Genomic DNA, 19,461 nt, shown 5'->3' on the forward strand with positions numbered 1-19,461 from the left:
TAGTAGATAATATTGAGTTAATGGTAATTTACATGAATTGTTCGTTGCCCATTAATGTTAGTATTGATAAATATAATATTTTAAAGTTACTCTACTCAATTAATATTCATGTTGTTATCTTTACAATAACTCATAAATTTTGTTTGGGTCTGATATTGAAACTTTTAAAATGAAATATATTATAATGTTATGGGTATTATCGCATACTTCTTATAACATTCTAATAGTTATTGCAAAAAGTATGAAATAATGGTAATGTTATTTATTAATTATACACATTATTTATAATACATAGAAATATTAAATTATGAAGAAATTACAATAATAATTGATTTATAGTACCTTTGAAATTTATTTACTGGCAATACTTAACTTATGTGAAGTGACGCCATTATCGCCATTACAGAAAGCTAATTCTGTATTATAGAAAAATAATACAATCTGAACGTTTACGTACAACCACTTTGTGTTATAAAGTTTCATTACTAAATTTTTCATTGTAAATAACTTCATAGCAATTGATTATCTTTTATTAAATCCATTGCTTTCTACTATATATTTCTACTCTATATTTTAACAACGTGTGTCTTTTGTTATAACAACATGCCGAAACGTGGAGGAAGAATTCGCAATTGGAAACCCAATGAACATTTTGGTGAGATTTCCTTCATTATAGCTTCTAATTCCCCTTCGTTTTCGAGTGAATTACTGTTAAGTGTTTATGTAAATTCTAAAGGTCATTTAAGAGTGACGCGATATCAAAAGTTCCTTGTTATTAGTATTTCCTTTTTTCATATAGAACATGATGATCGAGCTCACAGCAACAATACAAGACGTGTCAGCTTCAAATCCGGTTCATATAAGGGGAAAAGCAAATTTCGATCCTGGAACGATGCGTCTCAACTGTTGCTCGATGGTGATATTGACATGGGCGCATCTGGAGGTTACCCTATAAGGAAGGGCTTCAGAAATCAAAGAGGTCGGTTAAGCTCTCCAGCACCCCGGACCGCCAAAAGAAAATTTATACCTGGACCTTTGCCGTGGTATCAGATTGTAATACCATACGGAGCTAAACATGATAAAGACGTTATTTTACGATCACTATTAGGCTTTATATCGCCAGAAGTGTTCATACCACATTATTATAAAATAAATGGAAATACAGCTGTTTTCTATGTTGATGATGTTAAAATTGCTGAAAAACTATATGAGGCTGATAGAAAAATTGTTATGTCCGATGGGTTTAAACTTCTTATACTTGTAAGGAACAGTGTACCAAATGTAAATATTGATGCCGATATGAAAGAGAAAATGAAACTCGTCATGGCAAAAAGATACAATGCAGCTACTAAAGCCTTGGACTTAACCAAATTTCATGCCGACCCAGGTAAATATAATTTTAATACAGTAACTCTTTACAAGATAAGCGTTAAATTATATTGATTTTTTTAAAATTGTTTACAGATTTAACAGATATATTCTGTGCACTTTTCCGACCCATCATAATGTCTGTTGCTATTGATATAATGGCAGACAATATTCCGGATTTAGAAGCACTCAACTTAAATGAAAACAAAATCCATGGAATGGAACACATGAAGGTCCTTTGTACAAAGTTGAAGAATTTGAAGATTCTTTATTTGGGAGACAACAGGGTAAAAGAAATAGAATATTAACATGATTTTAAATTACTGTTAAAAGTATGAAAATATTGATGACATTTATCCACAGATTACAACTCTGGCTGCTCTAGAACCTTTGAAACCTTTGCCATTGGTGGAACTTTATCTTAAAGGAAACCCACTAGTTTCTAGGTTCAACGATCATGATATTTACGTCAGGTAATACGTTTTGATTAAACATGTTGTTTATAAATCTATTGATGTACCTTTATAGGGCTAAAGGCTAGATTTTGAAACATTCTGATGAGTTCAGAAAAGTGTGATAACATTTAATAAGCAAGGTCTTTATATGATGCTTGGAAATGCAAGGGGTATAGTTACTTTGTTAAGGGGGGGTGTTTAAAAGATCAATCTATTATGATTATATATGACCACATATATATCAATATATAATTATATTGTTTGTATATTTTTTATTACCAATGGTTATTATAAATTCAGCAATATGTTAACAGTTAAGCAACCTCATTAGATTGTGGATGTATGTATTTAAACTTGACAGGTTCCATCTCTTACACAATTGTATCTAAGATATATTTAAAAGATTTTTTACTATTGTAATAATATTACTAACTAAAATTTGTAAAAAATCTTTTAACCTTTAGTTTTTAACTTTTGATCATGTTTAAAGGCTATAATTTCGAAGTACACTTAGTATTTTGTGGTATTATATTATAAATCCTGTCAAAATTCCTTTGGTATATTTTAAAATACATAATCTACAAAACAAAACAAGTAATGAGTCCTAATTTATTAAATAGAAACTTCTTGATGTTTTTGTCTCACACATAAAAATCATGTTAACAAAAATATCATAATTATATTTTCTCTTGGAATTTTTTTGTGCAATGTGTTTATAGCACTTGTAACTATTTTTGTTAACATAATTTTATCATAAGAAATGTGTATTTGAATTTGGAATTACATATTTTCTAGGTTGTTCTCTGATTGTACATTTTATTTTTTAAATGGAAATAAATGTAATTAACATGAAAATTCCAATGATATTATAACATTAATAACATGGCCATATTTATTTCAATTCAATAATTAAACATGGTCAAGTTATTTACAATAATTTATTTCTTTAGTAATATTTTACAGTGCTGAATTTCCTTAATATGTATGAGTTACAGCCTTACATCTATTACCATATTTGTGTGTACAGCGACGTGCGGAAAAAATTCCCCAAACTCATCAGATTGGTAAAGATACACAATTAATTTAATAATAAAATATTTTACTTAGAATTCTTTGATGATTATTTATAAATAAATATAATTTCTAGGATGGCGTAGACCTGCCACCAGCCATCGGCTTCGACGTATCTGAAGATTTATCCCTCCCTTCCCGTCAACAATCCTTCCTTATAGACCCAGCCGGCCAGAATCTCGTTAGAGAATTCCTTACACAGTACTTCGCAATCTACGATTCCGATTCCCGTCAGCCATTATTAGAGGCATACCACGAAACAGCTACTATGTCAATGGCGGCCGGCTATTTAAGTAATGAAGGACGAAATGTACCAGGAAATAAGTAATTATACATTTCATTGAATAGATATTTTTTGTTGCATCGTAATTCAATTACGTTTAGGATATTTTCTTATTTGCTTTACGTAATTTATATTTTAATTTCAGATTAAACGCCTACATATCTAACAGTCGTAATATTATGAGGATAACCGACAGGGAATCCCGTCGACGTTACCTCCGTACAGGAAGACTACAAGTTGTTTCGTTTCTGTCAGACTTACCCAAGACCAATCATGACCTGATGGGATTTGCTGTTGATCTACTTGTATTCACTGTAAGAATTCAATAGTTTATAAATTTATTATTATAACTTCATGAAAAATCATTAAAACAAAAAAGTATAGACAGCACAATATTTTCTTGTAGATATGTAGCTATTTCATTTGTTGCTATGAAACTTGGCAAATTGTTTCCAATAGTTTTTTTTTTGTGGCAGTATCTACCTGCCTTATCCTAAGTCTTTTTTTATACAATAGGCATTTCTCAGGAATGCGTTGGGGTCCCTCTGCTCAGGCAAATAGCTTTGAAATGTAAAATTTTACCTGAAGCAAAATAATGTGCCCATGTACAAAGATCATAAATTCCTATTATTATTCTACAACAACTTTCATTCTTAGCATATTAAATGCAAACAATATTTTTTGTAACAGAACAACAATCTGTGACCACATTAAATTGGTCCTATTTATTTTTTATTATTATATGTTAATTTAAGAGACTTGTAATATTAGAGTTCACAAATTAATTGCCCCCTCTTAATACATTCAAAAAGCTATGATTTGTAATCAGTCTTGAATTATCTAGATTTAAATGTGATATTGAAAATATGTGACGTTTGTTTATAAAAATATATTTACTTCCACAGCCAGCGATGATAGTGCTAACAATGAATGGTGTCTATAGAGAGACAACAGCATACGGCAATCCGACTCGGTCTTTCCATAGGACTTTTGTTATTATACCAAATGCCACTGGTGGATTTTCAATTACTAATGACATGTTGTTTGTCAGTAATACTACTAAGGAGCAGGTTAGATTTAACTTTGTTATTTATATTTAAAATATTTTCTATCTATGAATTAGGAATATATTTGTTTAGCACAAATTTATTTGAATCATTTTTGTGTTTATACTATGAAAACTTTTGTCAATCACCGCTATCTTCTCAATTAAAAGTTTTCTTATTACTATAAAGAAAACATTATTATAAAGAAATGTGTTTTTATTCTTAGTGAATAAAAAAAAATATTATATTAGAGATAGCAAGTTCAAATCAACTTGATTGAGTGGGTTATTTAAATTTTTAATCATCTCAGTAAATAAATGTTATCAAATTTGTTATTTCATAACTACTAATATAGGTAAGATCAAATAGATTGAAATAAAACAAGTAATGAATATAAATTATAGGAGGATAAGTCATTTTCTGGCGGTGAAGTAGCTCCTTCAAGTTCAACTTCAGCACCTCCTGTGGCAACATTAGCTGCAACCCCATCATATGATGAGAATCAACGAATGATGCTTAACATGCTCTGCCAACAAACCGGCATGAACGAACATTGGAGCGTTAAGTAAGGGTTTATTATTTATAACTATAGTCACAGATATTATTAATATTATCTCACATAAGTTGTATTCATTCAAATAACAGGAGCATTTAATGTATGTTTCACTTTTCACTTACAAATATTTATATAGTCATATATCAGTCAACATTGGGTCTAGTTATCAATTATTTTGATTAAATGTATTGTTTTTTAGCTGTCTACAAGAAACTGGTTGGGACTATCAAAGAGCGTTGTTTATATTCAATCAACTGCAGTCGGAAGGCAAGATTCCACCGGACGCTTTTGTTAAGTGAAATAACGGTTAAGGCAGAGCCTGGTTGTAAATAATATAATTTAAGTTTATTACAAGAAGAAAGAAGACTCAGCAGATATGAACAGATTTAGAAAAAAAAAAAAAAAACAGACAGTAAAAAGTAAAACAAAAAATTAAAAAAAAAAGAAATAGAAATGAGAACATTGATTTCAATATCCTTAACAAAGAGTTTTAGAATATGTATAAAATGAATGTAAAGATACATATACATATATATATCCTGACAATATATGTATATATATTCTGTTACTTGTTCCATAATGATAAATCATGTTGAATAATTGATATCATAAAATCTATTTACATGTAATAACTTTGGTTGTTGCTTAAAAAAACGACATTTTATTTTGTAATATTATAGTCATAATATTAGAATTAAATTTTTGTTTAGAGAACTAATGTCTATGAATGTTTGTTCTTAAAGAGTTGTTAATAACTATATAGATGAAGTTGTTTTTGTTATAAGAAAACAGTTGTTAACAATTCCTATTTCATCTATATACAGTTGTAGAACTTGTCTGTCATTGTGTTGAGTTTTTATATTTAATGTAAATAGTAGTTGTACGTATGGTTAATTAGTTTACGATGATTGTCAGCTCGGTTGTTTAATATGTACTTTGAGAATTGTATTTGACTGTAAATGTACTTTTGTACTGAATCTATGTTGTCATGTAAATAACAAATAACTTGAAATGTTACTAGTACATTGAAAAATTATTTCGTTCCAAAAAATATACTTAGTTTTAGCTACCGGGTTGTGGGTTTGAAATGAGCAGTATTTGGGTGAAACTCATAAGTGGCCGATGAAATGTGTCCGTTGACAGTTCGACACTGGGTTATAAAAGTGACCTCATGGTATTCTTATGGCGTGTGAGTGACGCCCCATTGAATATTAACAGCGGAACCCCTCGGTGATACTTGTGGGCTAGCTGTTTAGTGTGATCGATGGCGTTGCCATGGTGTCGTCACGGTACTTTGCTTGGCTATGATTTGAGAACTCCCCTCTGCGACATTTTGGGCTGTGCTTAGGGTTATTTGTCCTTGATTAAGATTTAAGATAATAAAAAATATTTTTGACAATTTTTGTTTTTTTTCTTACGTTACTAGTGTTGGATTATTAGTATTGAATCTAATAGTTCCTTTTATCCAATATCTAATTGAGAGAATATTTGAAAACAAAAACAAAAGTTATTGAAATTGAATATTCAGTTAAAGCGAAGACTTGCGTCAGTTGGAAAGCAAGACAATGACAATCGTAAAAGTCCGGGAAATCGGTCGGTCACGGTTTTGAACTCGATTGTTATGCTGAAATATATGACCAAGAAAATGTTCTCATTAAATCCGTTTAACTGATAACATTTTTAAGCGTCGTCAGGCTTGATATATAGCACGTCTCATACTCCCATCTTGTGTAAAGAAGATTAAATTATCAGTGTCATGTCATGGCATTAATGTATAGCGTGTCAGACTTCTAGGTATATTTGGATAGTAACGCGTTGGATCATAAAATTGATATTGTACTAACTCCATCTTTTGAGTCTTTTACATTAAAAATATTAGCTTTCGGAACGACAATTCTTTGTTCTATATCCCGCCATTGTTAACTAGGTGATGTTGTTTTTTGTTCCGTTGACTTATAAACCAGAAAAAATCAATATCAAATACCTGTAACATGACTAATAACTAATAAATTACAACGAGGTTTTTTCTTGCAATGTTAATACTTATTCTTTAAAAATGAAACATGTTAAGATAGTAACATTTTTACTAAGCTTTCTTTTCTATATAATTCCAACACAAATAGGTACTCCTTTCTGTCAGTATTGCCACTTAAATACAAAAAAAATAAAAAATTATAATAATCATGGAATACGTGGTAATGTGTTTTATCAAGAACTATATAGATATAAAAACTATGGAAGTCTCACAAAACATATCCTTTACGAAGAGAAATTTCTAGTTACACTATAAAATACGTACCTATGTAGATAGTAGATAGTAGTAGTGACGCAGAGCGATCGACGACGTCTCGAGACATATTTTTTATTGTAGACTAACAAAAATACTGAATATCAAGACAAACTTAGAATCTTGCTTCGATGAGATTTAAAATTCATAATTATGTAACTTATTCATTCTATTTTGTATCAACTTTTGGTCCAAAATGCAAATCTTCCGCGAAATGCGCACGCGTTGTCTTTGTTTACTATTTGCTATTGATAACTTTATTTACAGTAAGACGTACAATGGAATATTATGTGTTATTAATTACGATTGCGTTTGCTATGCTTTTTCCTTAACATGTAATCCGAGGGGTTTAGTAAACAATAAGTTTTAAATAATAATTAAAACTTTAATAATTGGATGAAATATTTTACACTCTTTTCAAATAAACATTCTATTTAAAAAAATCTATGCATCTGTCATAAGTCATACAAACATCCTAGAGACAAATTATTTAACTATTAGCTAATATTATTGTATGAAAATCACTATTGGGTTGGCCTATCGATGTCAAATGGCAAATATTTAAAATGTTTGAAATGTAAATATTTTTTCCATTAATATATTATAGCTGTTCAATGTTTGCTTCTTGTCTATTAACATATTCAAGCCGCAAACTTTGTTTTTGTCCCGAAAAAAGATTAGTGTAATTTAGAAGAAATAAATAATATCTCGGTATTTAAGACTGCTCCTCAGTCGTTTCTTTGCGTTTTCTAGAACCAAATAGTTGATAATGGAAATTTAATGAATTTAATGAGATTAAAACACCACTGCCATTACGGACGTGTGTAATACCTAGTGTAAGGGATTGAAAATGTTTGGAGTTCTTTATTTGAAACATATTAGCTTATTTAATAGTTGTTATAAAATTGTCTACTAATATTTTAAGAAACCTTTGAACTTTGGAACTTACCTACATTGTTCTTTAACTCCACTGAGAAACAAAAGTAGAATATTATACACCTAAACATCTACGCGGTACCTTGGAATCTTTTCAAAAGGATATGGCGTTGTCTGTTTGACTCCTTTTTATAAGTTGGCGCATATATTCACAGTTCACGAATATATTTAGAATGTCTTTTTTTGCAGGAAATCCAGCCGTTCCGATAAAAAGTAAATGTAACGTATTCTTTATATGTATGGCATCTATTCTCATATGCATAGCTTTGAAGGCTACACATAATTCTGCTTGACTTTATACTTTTTTTTTAGAATTTTTTAAAGGTTCTAAACGAGCAGACGGTGTACTTAATGGAAGGGAGTTACCCTAGCCCATTGGCATCTGCAACATGAGAAATGTTGCGGATGCTTTACCGATCTTCATTGTGGCAAAAATCTATAAATATTGAATAAAATTAATCTTACTAATAAGATGAACTTCATTCAATGGATCCCGACCTAGAGTAATATTACCACGTGGCCCTGAATAATCTCTGTTAGTTTTTTTACCTATTTGACAGGTATAAGCTGGCTGCTGTCATACAAGGATCCCAATAAAATAATATATTCATAAAAATTGTTTGTAATGTATCCAGTTTTTAATATATGTACGTAGAGATATTTTTCAATACAATAAGCTTGTTATAATAGTACATTAGGGCATGTCAAACGAATAATTTAATTGGACTAATGTTGGCAAGATAATAAATTGGTCCATACTTCTAAAAAGTTATCCTAATTGTAATCTGTTACCGCAATCACTACTTTCTAAGGAATGCTATCGCTTCAGTGAAATAACAAAATGAACACGCCGGTGCTTCTAAAATAAGTCTTCATGCATACGCATATTATCAAGCTTGGGTGAACAACTTTTCATCTTCTAACTGTTTCTTGTATAGAAATTTACTGTTATGTATTAAATGAGGAATATGATTACGAAGACCAGACCAAACTGTTATTTCTCGTACTGACCTTGACATGATTTGGTTTCTGGTGCGCCATCAACACGATTGCTGTTCCTCTGTGCTTGACATGCAATACATCTTCCCCTGGAGTTCAAATATAAGATTGGAATGCGTTGTGCCCTGGTTTAATTAATAACATATTGAAAACGCTTTTATTAAATAGACAGATATTTAATATTCTGTAATCAGCAACAACATTAATTCAGAAATATTGACGACGATGATTTAATCGGTTCCTATAAATTGTCTACGTCTCTTCTTTCAACGAAGCTATGTACAGTATATTTCACAGGGACCTTTTTCGTGGCGCAAATCATAAAAAAATGGGTAAACTTAGATATACTAGGAAAACCGCATTAAAAAACGCGACAGGTGCTCTAACTACGTCATAAATATTTGAAACGTTATGGAGATCACGTTTCGGAAATGTCTTTTTCTTAGAAATTGTGTTAGTGAAAAATTTGAAGAAACGTCTTGTATGTAATTGGTCTATAATTTTTGTACCAATGTTTAACGCTTAAGAAGCTTTAAGACTGCTTATACTGTTTGTAATCTTTGTCTTCACGACGGTTATTTCTAACATTTTTGTTGTTTTTTTTTAACATTCATCAATATGTACAGGTGTTTAAGGAATAAGCGTTTTATAACATTGGAAATATTTAGTAGAAATAGTTTCAGAACGTGTTTTAAATATTCAACTCTCCTATAGTATGACAACAATTTATGTAATAATCAATTTGCCTTTAGAATACATTCTATTCTATTTTTGCAATAGAATAAACAAAGTTGACTATTTTTTACTTTATTAAAAGGCTCACGAGGGGGTAACATTCTTTATAAAAAAACTCGAACGGGTTAGGTAACCTTATAAGGACATTAAAATAAATACATATATGTGGGTTTAATTTTTTTGTTCATTTACAAAACAAAAGAGTAACAGTGTAAATAACTTCAACCTTACGGAGTGCTTGGTATAAGTTTGCATTTTCAACAAGAAGATTGTTCGTAACAAGGTTTTTTTCATATGTGAATCTTTATATCAAATTAGGGCCGCACTCGCCTCTTAAATACCATATTTTAAATAAAAATTATGATGTCAAAAGTATTTACATCATTGTTGAATTTTATGAATACACATATCATATTTAAGAAAATAAATAACGACACCCAGTAAGTCTTCAGTCGACTTCGTAATTTATGTAAATAAAAATATATAATAGTGATGGCAAAAATCGGATTTGATATTATTTATTTCGTAAAAAAATCGAAATGTAATGGCAATAATAAGGTGTGAGGGATTTTGCCCCTTTATTGGACAAATGTCAATAAAACTGTTTCTACATTTAAATAAAGATTAAGAATTTCGAATGTAGTTCACATATAGTTAAAATATTATTAAAATAATATGCGTATTATCTTATAATCGTATAAACTTACGAGATTTAGGATTCCTCTGGATCTAAAGTTAATTATGAAAAGAATTTTCAATTATTTAATGTATGCACCTACTAATATTTTTATTATATAATTTTTTATATATTCATTATTCATACTATGTTACTTAATGTGAAATATTTGAATTTAGTACATTAAAAAAATATTTTAGCCGTACCATAGATCATATGAGGGAACATCACTTATTTGTGTAAATCGATATTGTTTTTTGGGTATCTTCCTCTATGTTAAAATAATCGTTTACAATCCCTGATAACCGCGTTCTTACGCATTTCTTACTCTCAAAAGTACCTTTTCTAAATTAAAAAGGTTTGCATTCTAACCTCTTTGATGATATAAAGATTACTTTACTCATAATTAGTAATTTTTTTTATTTAAAACTTTAAATTGGTGTTATTGCCGTTGCGCTGTTTTAACAAAAACATTTCAATTTAAAGGCGTGTCTACACCGATTAACATGTGTAATAATACTTTAATATCATATAATGGTATATAATGAAGTGTTTTATTATTTAGTAATGAACCTTGCGGCGTAAAATCCATGTCAATAGTGGAGACATCTCTCAAGTCATCGACCGTGCTCAGAGTCCGGAGAAAAGATTCTTCGAGTCTTGGTGTGCAGTTTAACCTAAATTACGTACAATACCTCTTCCGGTGCAGACGCGGCGTTGCGAAAGTTTTATTTACTTGTTATAATAAAACACTTTCTGTAATTCTATTGGTAAAATACTAATTTCAACGACTGTTTAAGGAGACTCGATACAGTGGTAAGAATTATAATTTTGTTTTTTGGTTATTAATATATTTTGAAATATAAACGTAGTAATATATTAATGCCTAATGTTAGTTCTACTCGATTAACTGATTAATTATTTGGTTTGTTTATTTTTCAACATTTCCATTATGTTATATATTTATGTCATATTGATATGACGCTTTCGCCGTGTACGCGCGACTTTAGTGTACTCTATTTGCTTTTACTAGTGCGCTTATCTAGACTCAGTTATCTAAGATACCCGCTTGTAGTCGTTAGTCGTTCGCCAACTGTGGTAGGTGGTGGTTAGTGAATGTTTGTTGTGTGTGTTAGTAACGGTACCAAGCTAGCGGGACGGTCAGGTACGTTGCTTGAACATTGTTCATCTCAGCCATATTGACCCAATAAAGCGTAATAATATTCTCACTCATATTGCCATTATACGCTCATCATATAGTCAACTACCCACATCGCTGAAAAATATATTTAGATTAACAACCTCTTTGTTTCCTTTTCAACGTATAGTTCAAATGTTGAATTACTCACGGGCGTATCAAATTTTAAATGCTAAGGTTGAAAGGGATAACCTTTCATAAAATTGTGTATGAAATATTTATTTAATTTAAGAATAAAACCTGTTATATTTATGTACTTACACTCATAATAGTTTTCTTCGGTAATATACAATAGAATATTGAGAGTCGAAATTTATATGAAATACTTAGATAGTGTAGCATTGAACAAAATGAAATAAATCAGTGTATAAAAACAGTTGACAGGTAAAAAGGTCGGTAGATAATTACAAAACTGAAAAACAAACAAAACTGAAGGAAAATCATTGATTACAATATTGAAGATGATAATTTTATATAGTTACGAATATTGAATGACAAAACTCTTGAAAATATTTTTAATTTTTTGCAAAATTAAAATATAACGTACTTTTTTTACTTAATTTTAATTGAATCTGATTCGTTTAATGTCTTTTAAACAATATTCTGTAAATAATTGTTGAATACTAAAGTATTCGTTATTTAAATATTATATCAAGTCTGTTGTTTTTTTTTTTCTGTACCTATAAGCGGCGGTAGTCTTAAATGAATGGTGATTCCTGTTAGTTCTCGCAATTAAGTTTCTTATAAGACATAAGACTATCAGAAATATTTTAATGGAAATAAGTATCTCGATATTGAAACAAAAACAAATTATAATTAAAATTATAAAAGTCGCATTTTTAAATTTAAATTCATCAAAATGTTTCTGGCAAATTGTAAGCACTCGGATAAATTACCGAGTCAAAATAGTTACTTTAACTTTATTTGAAGAGAAACTTTATTATTCATTAAAAGTTACCACAAATACAATAGAGAAAGCAACAAAAGGGGAAACATATTTGTTTAATTGTCTTAACTTTGAAATGTACTTTCATGAAAATTATTGAATATTTAAATAGTTATAATATTGAGGTGAGCTGATATTTATTCTCTTGTAACATCTCAAAAAATTCTCCACTAATAGTTATTGATCATTATTTACATATTAGTGTAAATATTTAACAAATTTTGTAATATAATATTTTATTACACTATAAGTACATTTTGTTCGATTTCGATACAATAATTTTCCCTTAAAAGCTGTAATCGCATGACAACTCGCAAAAACATAAATAAACATCCAATTACGAACGTTAATTATAATACAAACGATAATGGCATTAATTGCTAAACGACAAAAAACTTGCATTCTTACCACGCTTTCTATATAATTGTTATAGATAATATTCATGTAAGGAAGCGATTAATACGATTTTATTTTTCGTCGCTGCTAACATTGCGTGTTTTTTTTTGCGGAAGAATTGGACCATAGACTAGATCTGCTTTCCGAGTTTTTGTGACGTGATTGCTTCCTGTAAACAAACAGTCATTGAGTTGATGTTGTGATGAAGTAATGAAAGCCTTTATTATTGACTGTCTTTCCTATAAGAACTTATTTGTTCCATTGTAAATTGGCTTCAACAAAATCTTTTAGCTGTATAAAGCCTCAATAATAGATTGAAGTCATAGTACATATATATTATATCATAAGAAATGTATTTATAAAATTCGGCGTGATTTGTAGGAGATAAAAAACTTTTATTAAATCATATCTATCCTGTATTTCAAAAGGTGAAAGTTCTTTTATAATTTTAGATAAGTTACTTAATCAAATCCAAACGTTTCGGAGAAAAAAATATATAAAGAATAATTTAAAAATTACCATATTTCTCATGTTATAAAACTTGACTAATAACATTGTGTTTTGAAATTAGTAATAGGGTCCTATATTTTGTGTAATTATATATAAATTAAATTGCAATCAATGTGCAAGTAAGAGTTGTATTCATTTTAATAATTACCTATATAGTTTTTTGGCTAAACAAACTAGGTGCGTCATTTTAAGTGATCTGTCAATTAGTAAAGTTTTTTGTTTCGGAAGTGATTTTATTAAATATCGACTTATTGAACATCACTCTGTAATTAGCAACACTTCAAGGAAGCTCTTATGTGTCAAGTGAGAGTGTGACTTCAGATTTCCTCATGATCTGACAGTTGTGACATTACGTCTATCAGGGTGACGTTATACAACTTTTTTTTTTTGTAAATATTTTGTGTTGTAATTTTATTTAAAACTTTTTTATTTTTAACTTTTCTCGTTTTTTTATTTTCAAATTCTTTATAACTGGTTATCTTTTTATTATATTCTTAAAAAAAAGAAACGTACAATAAGTCCGTTCAACCTTCTCACAGGCTTTATATAAGAGATATTATTGTCATGTGATATTGTCTCAGTAATAAGATCACGTTCACGTGATTTAATTAGTTTGTTCTAGTATTATGTGGGAATTTAGTTTTTATCACACAAATAATACTTACATGTAAATAAGGAACAGATATTAGAATAATAGGTACACAATTTTGTTTTCAGTGGTGTAAATTGAGGCTTAATAAAATAAAAAGATTTTTTTTTTACTGATATTATATTTGCCTAATTTCTAAGCATGTATGGATTTTCGTCAATTGTAACCCTTTGGGTTTAAATCGTTTTCGATGAAATTGTGAAATAATATATTCATAACGTCACTGTGGGCAAAACTTATCTATGGGACAATGGAATCGAATTAAGAGAACGCGGTGTCTGTGGGAAAACGCTTAAGTTATTGCCAAAAAAATATATTCTCCTTAACCTTTGTAAGTTAATCGTTATTTTTGTAATAAATTATATATTATTAATAATAATACATTCCTTAAATTCTTTCTTCAATTTAATTATCAAATTGTAGATAGCAGACACTTTTTGAAATTGTGTTTGTGTTTAGTTTATGATAAACTAAGCAATGTATATATACATTTTTTTTTATATGTATTTCTATACATTTTATTTCTATATGTATTTCTATTTCTAAAGAAGGTGAATTCTCAAATATAAGAATTCACCTAATTTACAAACTCTTAACAAATAACACCGGTTTACTAAATGGCATAATAAGCGAACAAACATTAGGTGTTTTTCAAGTTGATGGTCAAAACAGTCATGAATCGGAAGTATTATAATTTCAAACTCAAAACAACTTTTCTTTCTCACGGTGAGAAAGTTTAACAATGTGTTTAATACATTGTTATGTGATAGACTTTAATTTTTCCATCCTCATTACCGCGTAATGTAGGTATAAAGCTGAAATTCATGATTCATATCCTATATCTGGGAGTTAATTACTTAATTAGTTTACAAAACGGATAATGTTCGAGATGGTTTCAACATGGGTAGTGGCAATATAACAGAATAATAGTCCCAGTAAAGTTCCATTGTTGCCCAACAGATGGCGAGATCATTAATTTGCAGCTTTGTCCAAAGGAAACATTTCTGTTTTGCAATTACCTTGCTATTGCATAAAATTCATTAGTAATATTATTTTAATAGTTATCATTAATATGTTCTTTATGTATGTTTAGTTTATACTTGATTACATTAAATTACTTCAAACACAACTTTTCAGGGCCTAAAATGTTTCGAAAATTTGATCAATCAGTTGATGGAAAAGTTTTATATTTTATATTAGATATTTTGTAACGTAGTTCTTAGTGGATCCAATTAGCACTGTTGTGGTAAACGCTGTCACAGAGTTTCTTAACTAACTAGAAAAATGTACGTTTGTAGTCTAATTCTTGACGAGCTCCTCCGCTATATGAAGAAAAACCGGTTTATAAGTGAATTGTTATATTATAATCTTGTTTTTTAAGGAATGGCTGAAAAGATTTAAAGAAACACTTATAAATAAATAGCATCAAACACGCTACAAATAAATTTTTAAAACAGTATGAATTTTTAACATTGCTCTTTCTCGGAGCAATTTGATTAGCGTTAAAAATGTTATTTATATACATATTTCTGGAACAAGCAATGTCTTTTTGAAATGCAGATTTTTAAAGAATCAAACCTATATTTTGCGGCGTACAAAACTAATTTGTTTTCTTTTTCTAGAAACACATAAAAAGATCTCTTTATATTCTGTTTCTCGACAACATGTCTTCAATAAATGTTTTCTTATAACAAAAGTAATTATAAAAATATAAGTGAAATCGACTAACACATATAATACAGATACTATCTTTTAGTTTTTACACATTACAGGAGTTAGAAACCGTGACCAAAGATTATCTTGAATATGCGAGTGCAATATTTGCATTCACTTTTCGAAGGTTTTAGAAAGTATGAGAAGTTTTATAACGTTCCAATTATGAAATTATAATAATGGAACCGTTTGTTTTTATAAATATTTTTTATTTTGAAACGCGTATGTTATATCCAGGCCGCTAGAAACTTATCTGCGTACAAAGAAATGTTGACATTGAATTTTATCTTTTGTGATTGTTTTGTAATTATGTCACATAAGTGTATTGTTTTCGCAGTAACCATAAATCTAAGCTCGAGTCGTTTATTTTTTTATGATAAAATAAATAATAGTCACAGTTGTTGCGAACGTTTTGAAAAGACAGTGTAATTATTGCACTGTCTTAAAAATCTAATAAGCAATATAAGGATTAGGACAGAATTTAGCTTATAAGAATCTATCTAGAAAGAACTAATCAAAATTGTATATATTTTCCTACGATTATTCATACAAGCAGGTCGAATTAGAATTTAATCTGACTCACTAACATATTAGGTACATATAGGAGTAATGGTAAATAAAATGACTGTCCCCATTCCTTACTCTATCTATATGTTCTCAAATAATTTCAGTTCATTTTAATTCACTAAAAAGAAACTCGCTTTTCTCTCCTAATAAGAAAACCTTGTAAGAGTGTTTTGAAAAACATATTTACATTAGGTGAATGTGTGAGACGATATGAGCTTAAACGTTATTAGCAATTCAGGAAATGATCCCGAGACAAACGGAGATATGATTCCCTCAATTGTATAGAATTTTATTCTTTAACATCACAATAAAGATTTATAACACACACATTTAAATAATACTTGAGCTATTCAGTAAATTAAATGTGATATCTCAGTGCGTTATTATACGAAATCAGCTGTATAAGTTTACAGGTATCTATATAAGATTACGAGGCGACAATTCCTAGTAGGATCACAGGACAAAAACAGAAAATTCCCTTCCACATGTTTATTTATTTAAAATATTGCGTTACGGAAAACACACTTTTAAATATGTAACACTTTTGTATTACGTGTTTACTTTTGTTTTCGTAAATCAGTATATTCGGGTAGTAACATCTTTTTTTATTTTTTGTATTCAATGTTGTTGAAATTTTTGTATTAAAAAGAATATGTTTTAAATAAAATCTGAGTGTAATGACCTCGTGTCATTTGAAAATATTGCCATTAGCAAAATATATTTGATAGATAAAGTAAATGAAGACACTTACATCTCCTTTTTTCAATGTTCTTGGGTTAAAAATAAAATTTTTAAAATTGAATATACGCATGTTATTCACAAAAATATTTAAAATTAATCCACTTTATCTCAAGGGTTAATTAACTCGGGTACCTGAAATTGTTGGTTGATTTAAATAAAAGTGCCGTTTTCCTTCCAAAAATAATCTTACATAACTTATAATTTCTTTAAAACTAATACCTTTTCGGATATACAACGCGATTCTCGTCTGCCTGTGATCAAGGTCGCTGAAAATTAATTGAGACATTGGGATTATGAAGTTTAAAATAATAAAAAATTCGCGTATTAGTTTTATTTAAATGACTCGTGAAAGTCTTGGATCTCATTATAATTTTTTATCATATTTAATTTATGCAAATACTTAATACTTATTTGATATTTCACACAACGGTTAATTACTACTCAAATAATGAACAACGGGAAAACCGACAGGTTTAACATTCAATGCAAGGAGTTTTCTGAAAAAATTCTTTATAGTCTGTGTTATTTGATTGGTTTTCAGTTAAAATATATACTTTGTACTATCCTATCAACGTTTAATATATGTAGGTAATTATTTTTTTATAATGTATTTCTATTTTAAATCTTTGTACACTACAAATGCAAAATGCAGGACACATTTGCATGCGAAAGACGTCATAAACGCTTTAATTTAAGCCTAGTCATACGTTTCTATTGATATTCCAATTTATTCTAGGAAAATATTCCGATTAAAAAGGATTTTATTTGTGTTCCTTATTGTTATTAATGTTCTGTAATAGTTATATTTGCTATTAATATATTATAAAAATAATCTTTTATTTAATAGTAACATGTATAAAGACAAAGATCAAAATATATTTATAAATCTTTTAGTATAGTTTTTGAGAGATTTCTTCAAATTGAATCATAATTTGGGCTGCCTTAATTAAAAATACGGAAGAAATCAAACCTTACTTCAAAATTAACCAATAAACGCAGACAAGTTGAGCGATATCTTAAATTATATACGATGATTCTGTCGTGTTATAAGATAGTATATTTGTACATTTAAAAAAATATGTCCAATAAATAACAGCGTGAAGTCAAATCAGCAGTTGGTATGAGTAACAACACGCAAATTCATTTGTAGCAGAATAAAATTTAAAATACTATTTACTTCTCTAATTTTTCATTTTCCTTCATGAAAAACATCGAAATATGTAGCATTTGTTGTAGTTGATTTTTATAATTTAATTCGATATTATATTCCAGATGTTAAATAAAAAGCGCCCTACTCACTAGAGCTTATCGACGATAGCCAAAATTGTTTGATCGAAATATACTTAATGTAGTTGCTGGATTTGTCTTCTAAATTTATATTGTTGTTTTTGATATTGCAAAAAGGATTTTCAAAGAGCCTTCTCAGAAGCGAGCAAGCTGAGACGGTAAAATGTTCCTCTCAAACTGTTAACTCTCTTGTTATAGATTTGTATTAATTTTATCCTTTGTTGTTTTTTTTTTTATTTATTTTGTACTATGTAGGCTACAACGTTTATTTTCGACTTTAACATTGAAGTTTTTTCCAGTTAAAGGATTGTCGTCATAAATTCTCTGATTTTCTTTTTGTGACTTAAATTAAAAAAATCTCAAAGTATTAGACTACTTTTTCTATCCGTATGCATTATATAAAATTTCGTGTATATTACCTACATATTATAAATACTTTCAATATCCATTAGTACAGGAAATTACATTTTTTTTTATATATCAACAATCGCAGTTATTGTTGCATTTGGGAGTGGAATAAGAATTAAATTAATTCAATTTTATATTTGAAGACATTTAAATAAACAAAGAAAATGTTTAAAATATTACACACATACAAACAGACGTAACAATCTGAATCTACTTTACAATGAAGTCATTTAGAATATAAAACCTCATTGTGTTAAATAAAAAAAAATATTAATCAAATGCAAGATTACGTCACGGCTTAAATTTGGCGCCTATGTTACAATATAATACTATTTCTAGCTCTAGATCTTGTAAACTTCATGAGTGATGGTCTTATATGTGGTTATCACTTGTCCCAATTTCGTCATGGTGCTATCAGTAAATTAGTCTTATCTGTATTACTATCAACGGCACGCCAACGGTGTCCTTGCAAAGACATTAATTAAGACCAACTCCAGATGAATTGTGATGTAAAATATTATTTCTTATTCAGGATCATTAAAAATAAATTATATTAATATCATTATTATTAATAATGATCTATAAAAATGCAATTTTTAATTACTCTTCATCTCATTCATCTGAATAAAATCAA

General features: G+C 28.8%; 2 protein-coding genes across 2 annotated transcripts in view; both read left to right on the top strand.

Moving 5' to 3' along the window:
• Window positions 1–375: 375 nt before the first annotated feature.
• On the top strand, window positions 376–6,178 carry LOC116770569 (nuclear RNA export factor 1). Its single transcript, XM_032662105.2, has 10 exons — window positions 376–655; window positions 800–1,387; window positions 1,465–1,655; window positions 1,732–1,841; window positions 2,851–2,887; window positions 2,971–3,218; window positions 3,323–3,491; window positions 4,083–4,247; window positions 4,628–4,788; window positions 4,979–6,178. Exons 1-10 carry the CDS (start codon window positions 604–606, stop codon window positions 5,076–5,078), a joined length of 1,821 nt encoding a protein of 606 aa, XP_032517996.1. The 5' UTR covers window positions 376–603; the 3' UTR covers window positions 5,079–6,178.
• A 5,273-nt stretch (window positions 6,179–11,451) lies between these two features.
• The window catches only part of LOC116770508 (inositol-trisphosphate 3-kinase A), a 77,739-nt gene continuing 69,729 nt past the window's right edge, over window positions 11,452–19,461 (top strand). Inside the window, exon 1 of the mRNA XM_032661997.2 lies at window positions 11,452–11,577. The gene's annotated coding sequence lies outside the window, so the exon portion shown is untranslated. The remainder of the gene's footprint in view (window positions 11,578–19,461) is intronic.

This window comes from Danaus plexippus, chromosome 7 (genome assembly GCF_018135715.1).
Source record: "Danaus plexippus chromosome 7, MEX_DaPlex, whole genome shotgun sequence".
NCBI lineage: Eukaryota > Metazoa > Arthropoda > Insecta > Lepidoptera > Nymphalidae > Danaus > Danaus plexippus.

Excerpts from the sequence above, each read along its gene's own strand:
- LOC116770569 (XM_032662105.2), top strand. The coding sequence starts at position 604 with ATGCCGAAACGTGGAGGAAGAATTCGCAATTGGAAACCCAATGAACAT. Across the intron at positions 1,388-1,464 it reads CAAATTTCATGCCGACCCAG|ATTTAACAGATATATTCTGT; the intron begins GTAAATATAATT and ends AATTGTTTACAG. Across the intron at positions 1,842-2,850 it reads GATCATGATATTTACGTCAG|CGACGTGCGGAAAAAATTCC; the intron begins GTAATACGTTTT and ends TTGTGTGTACAG.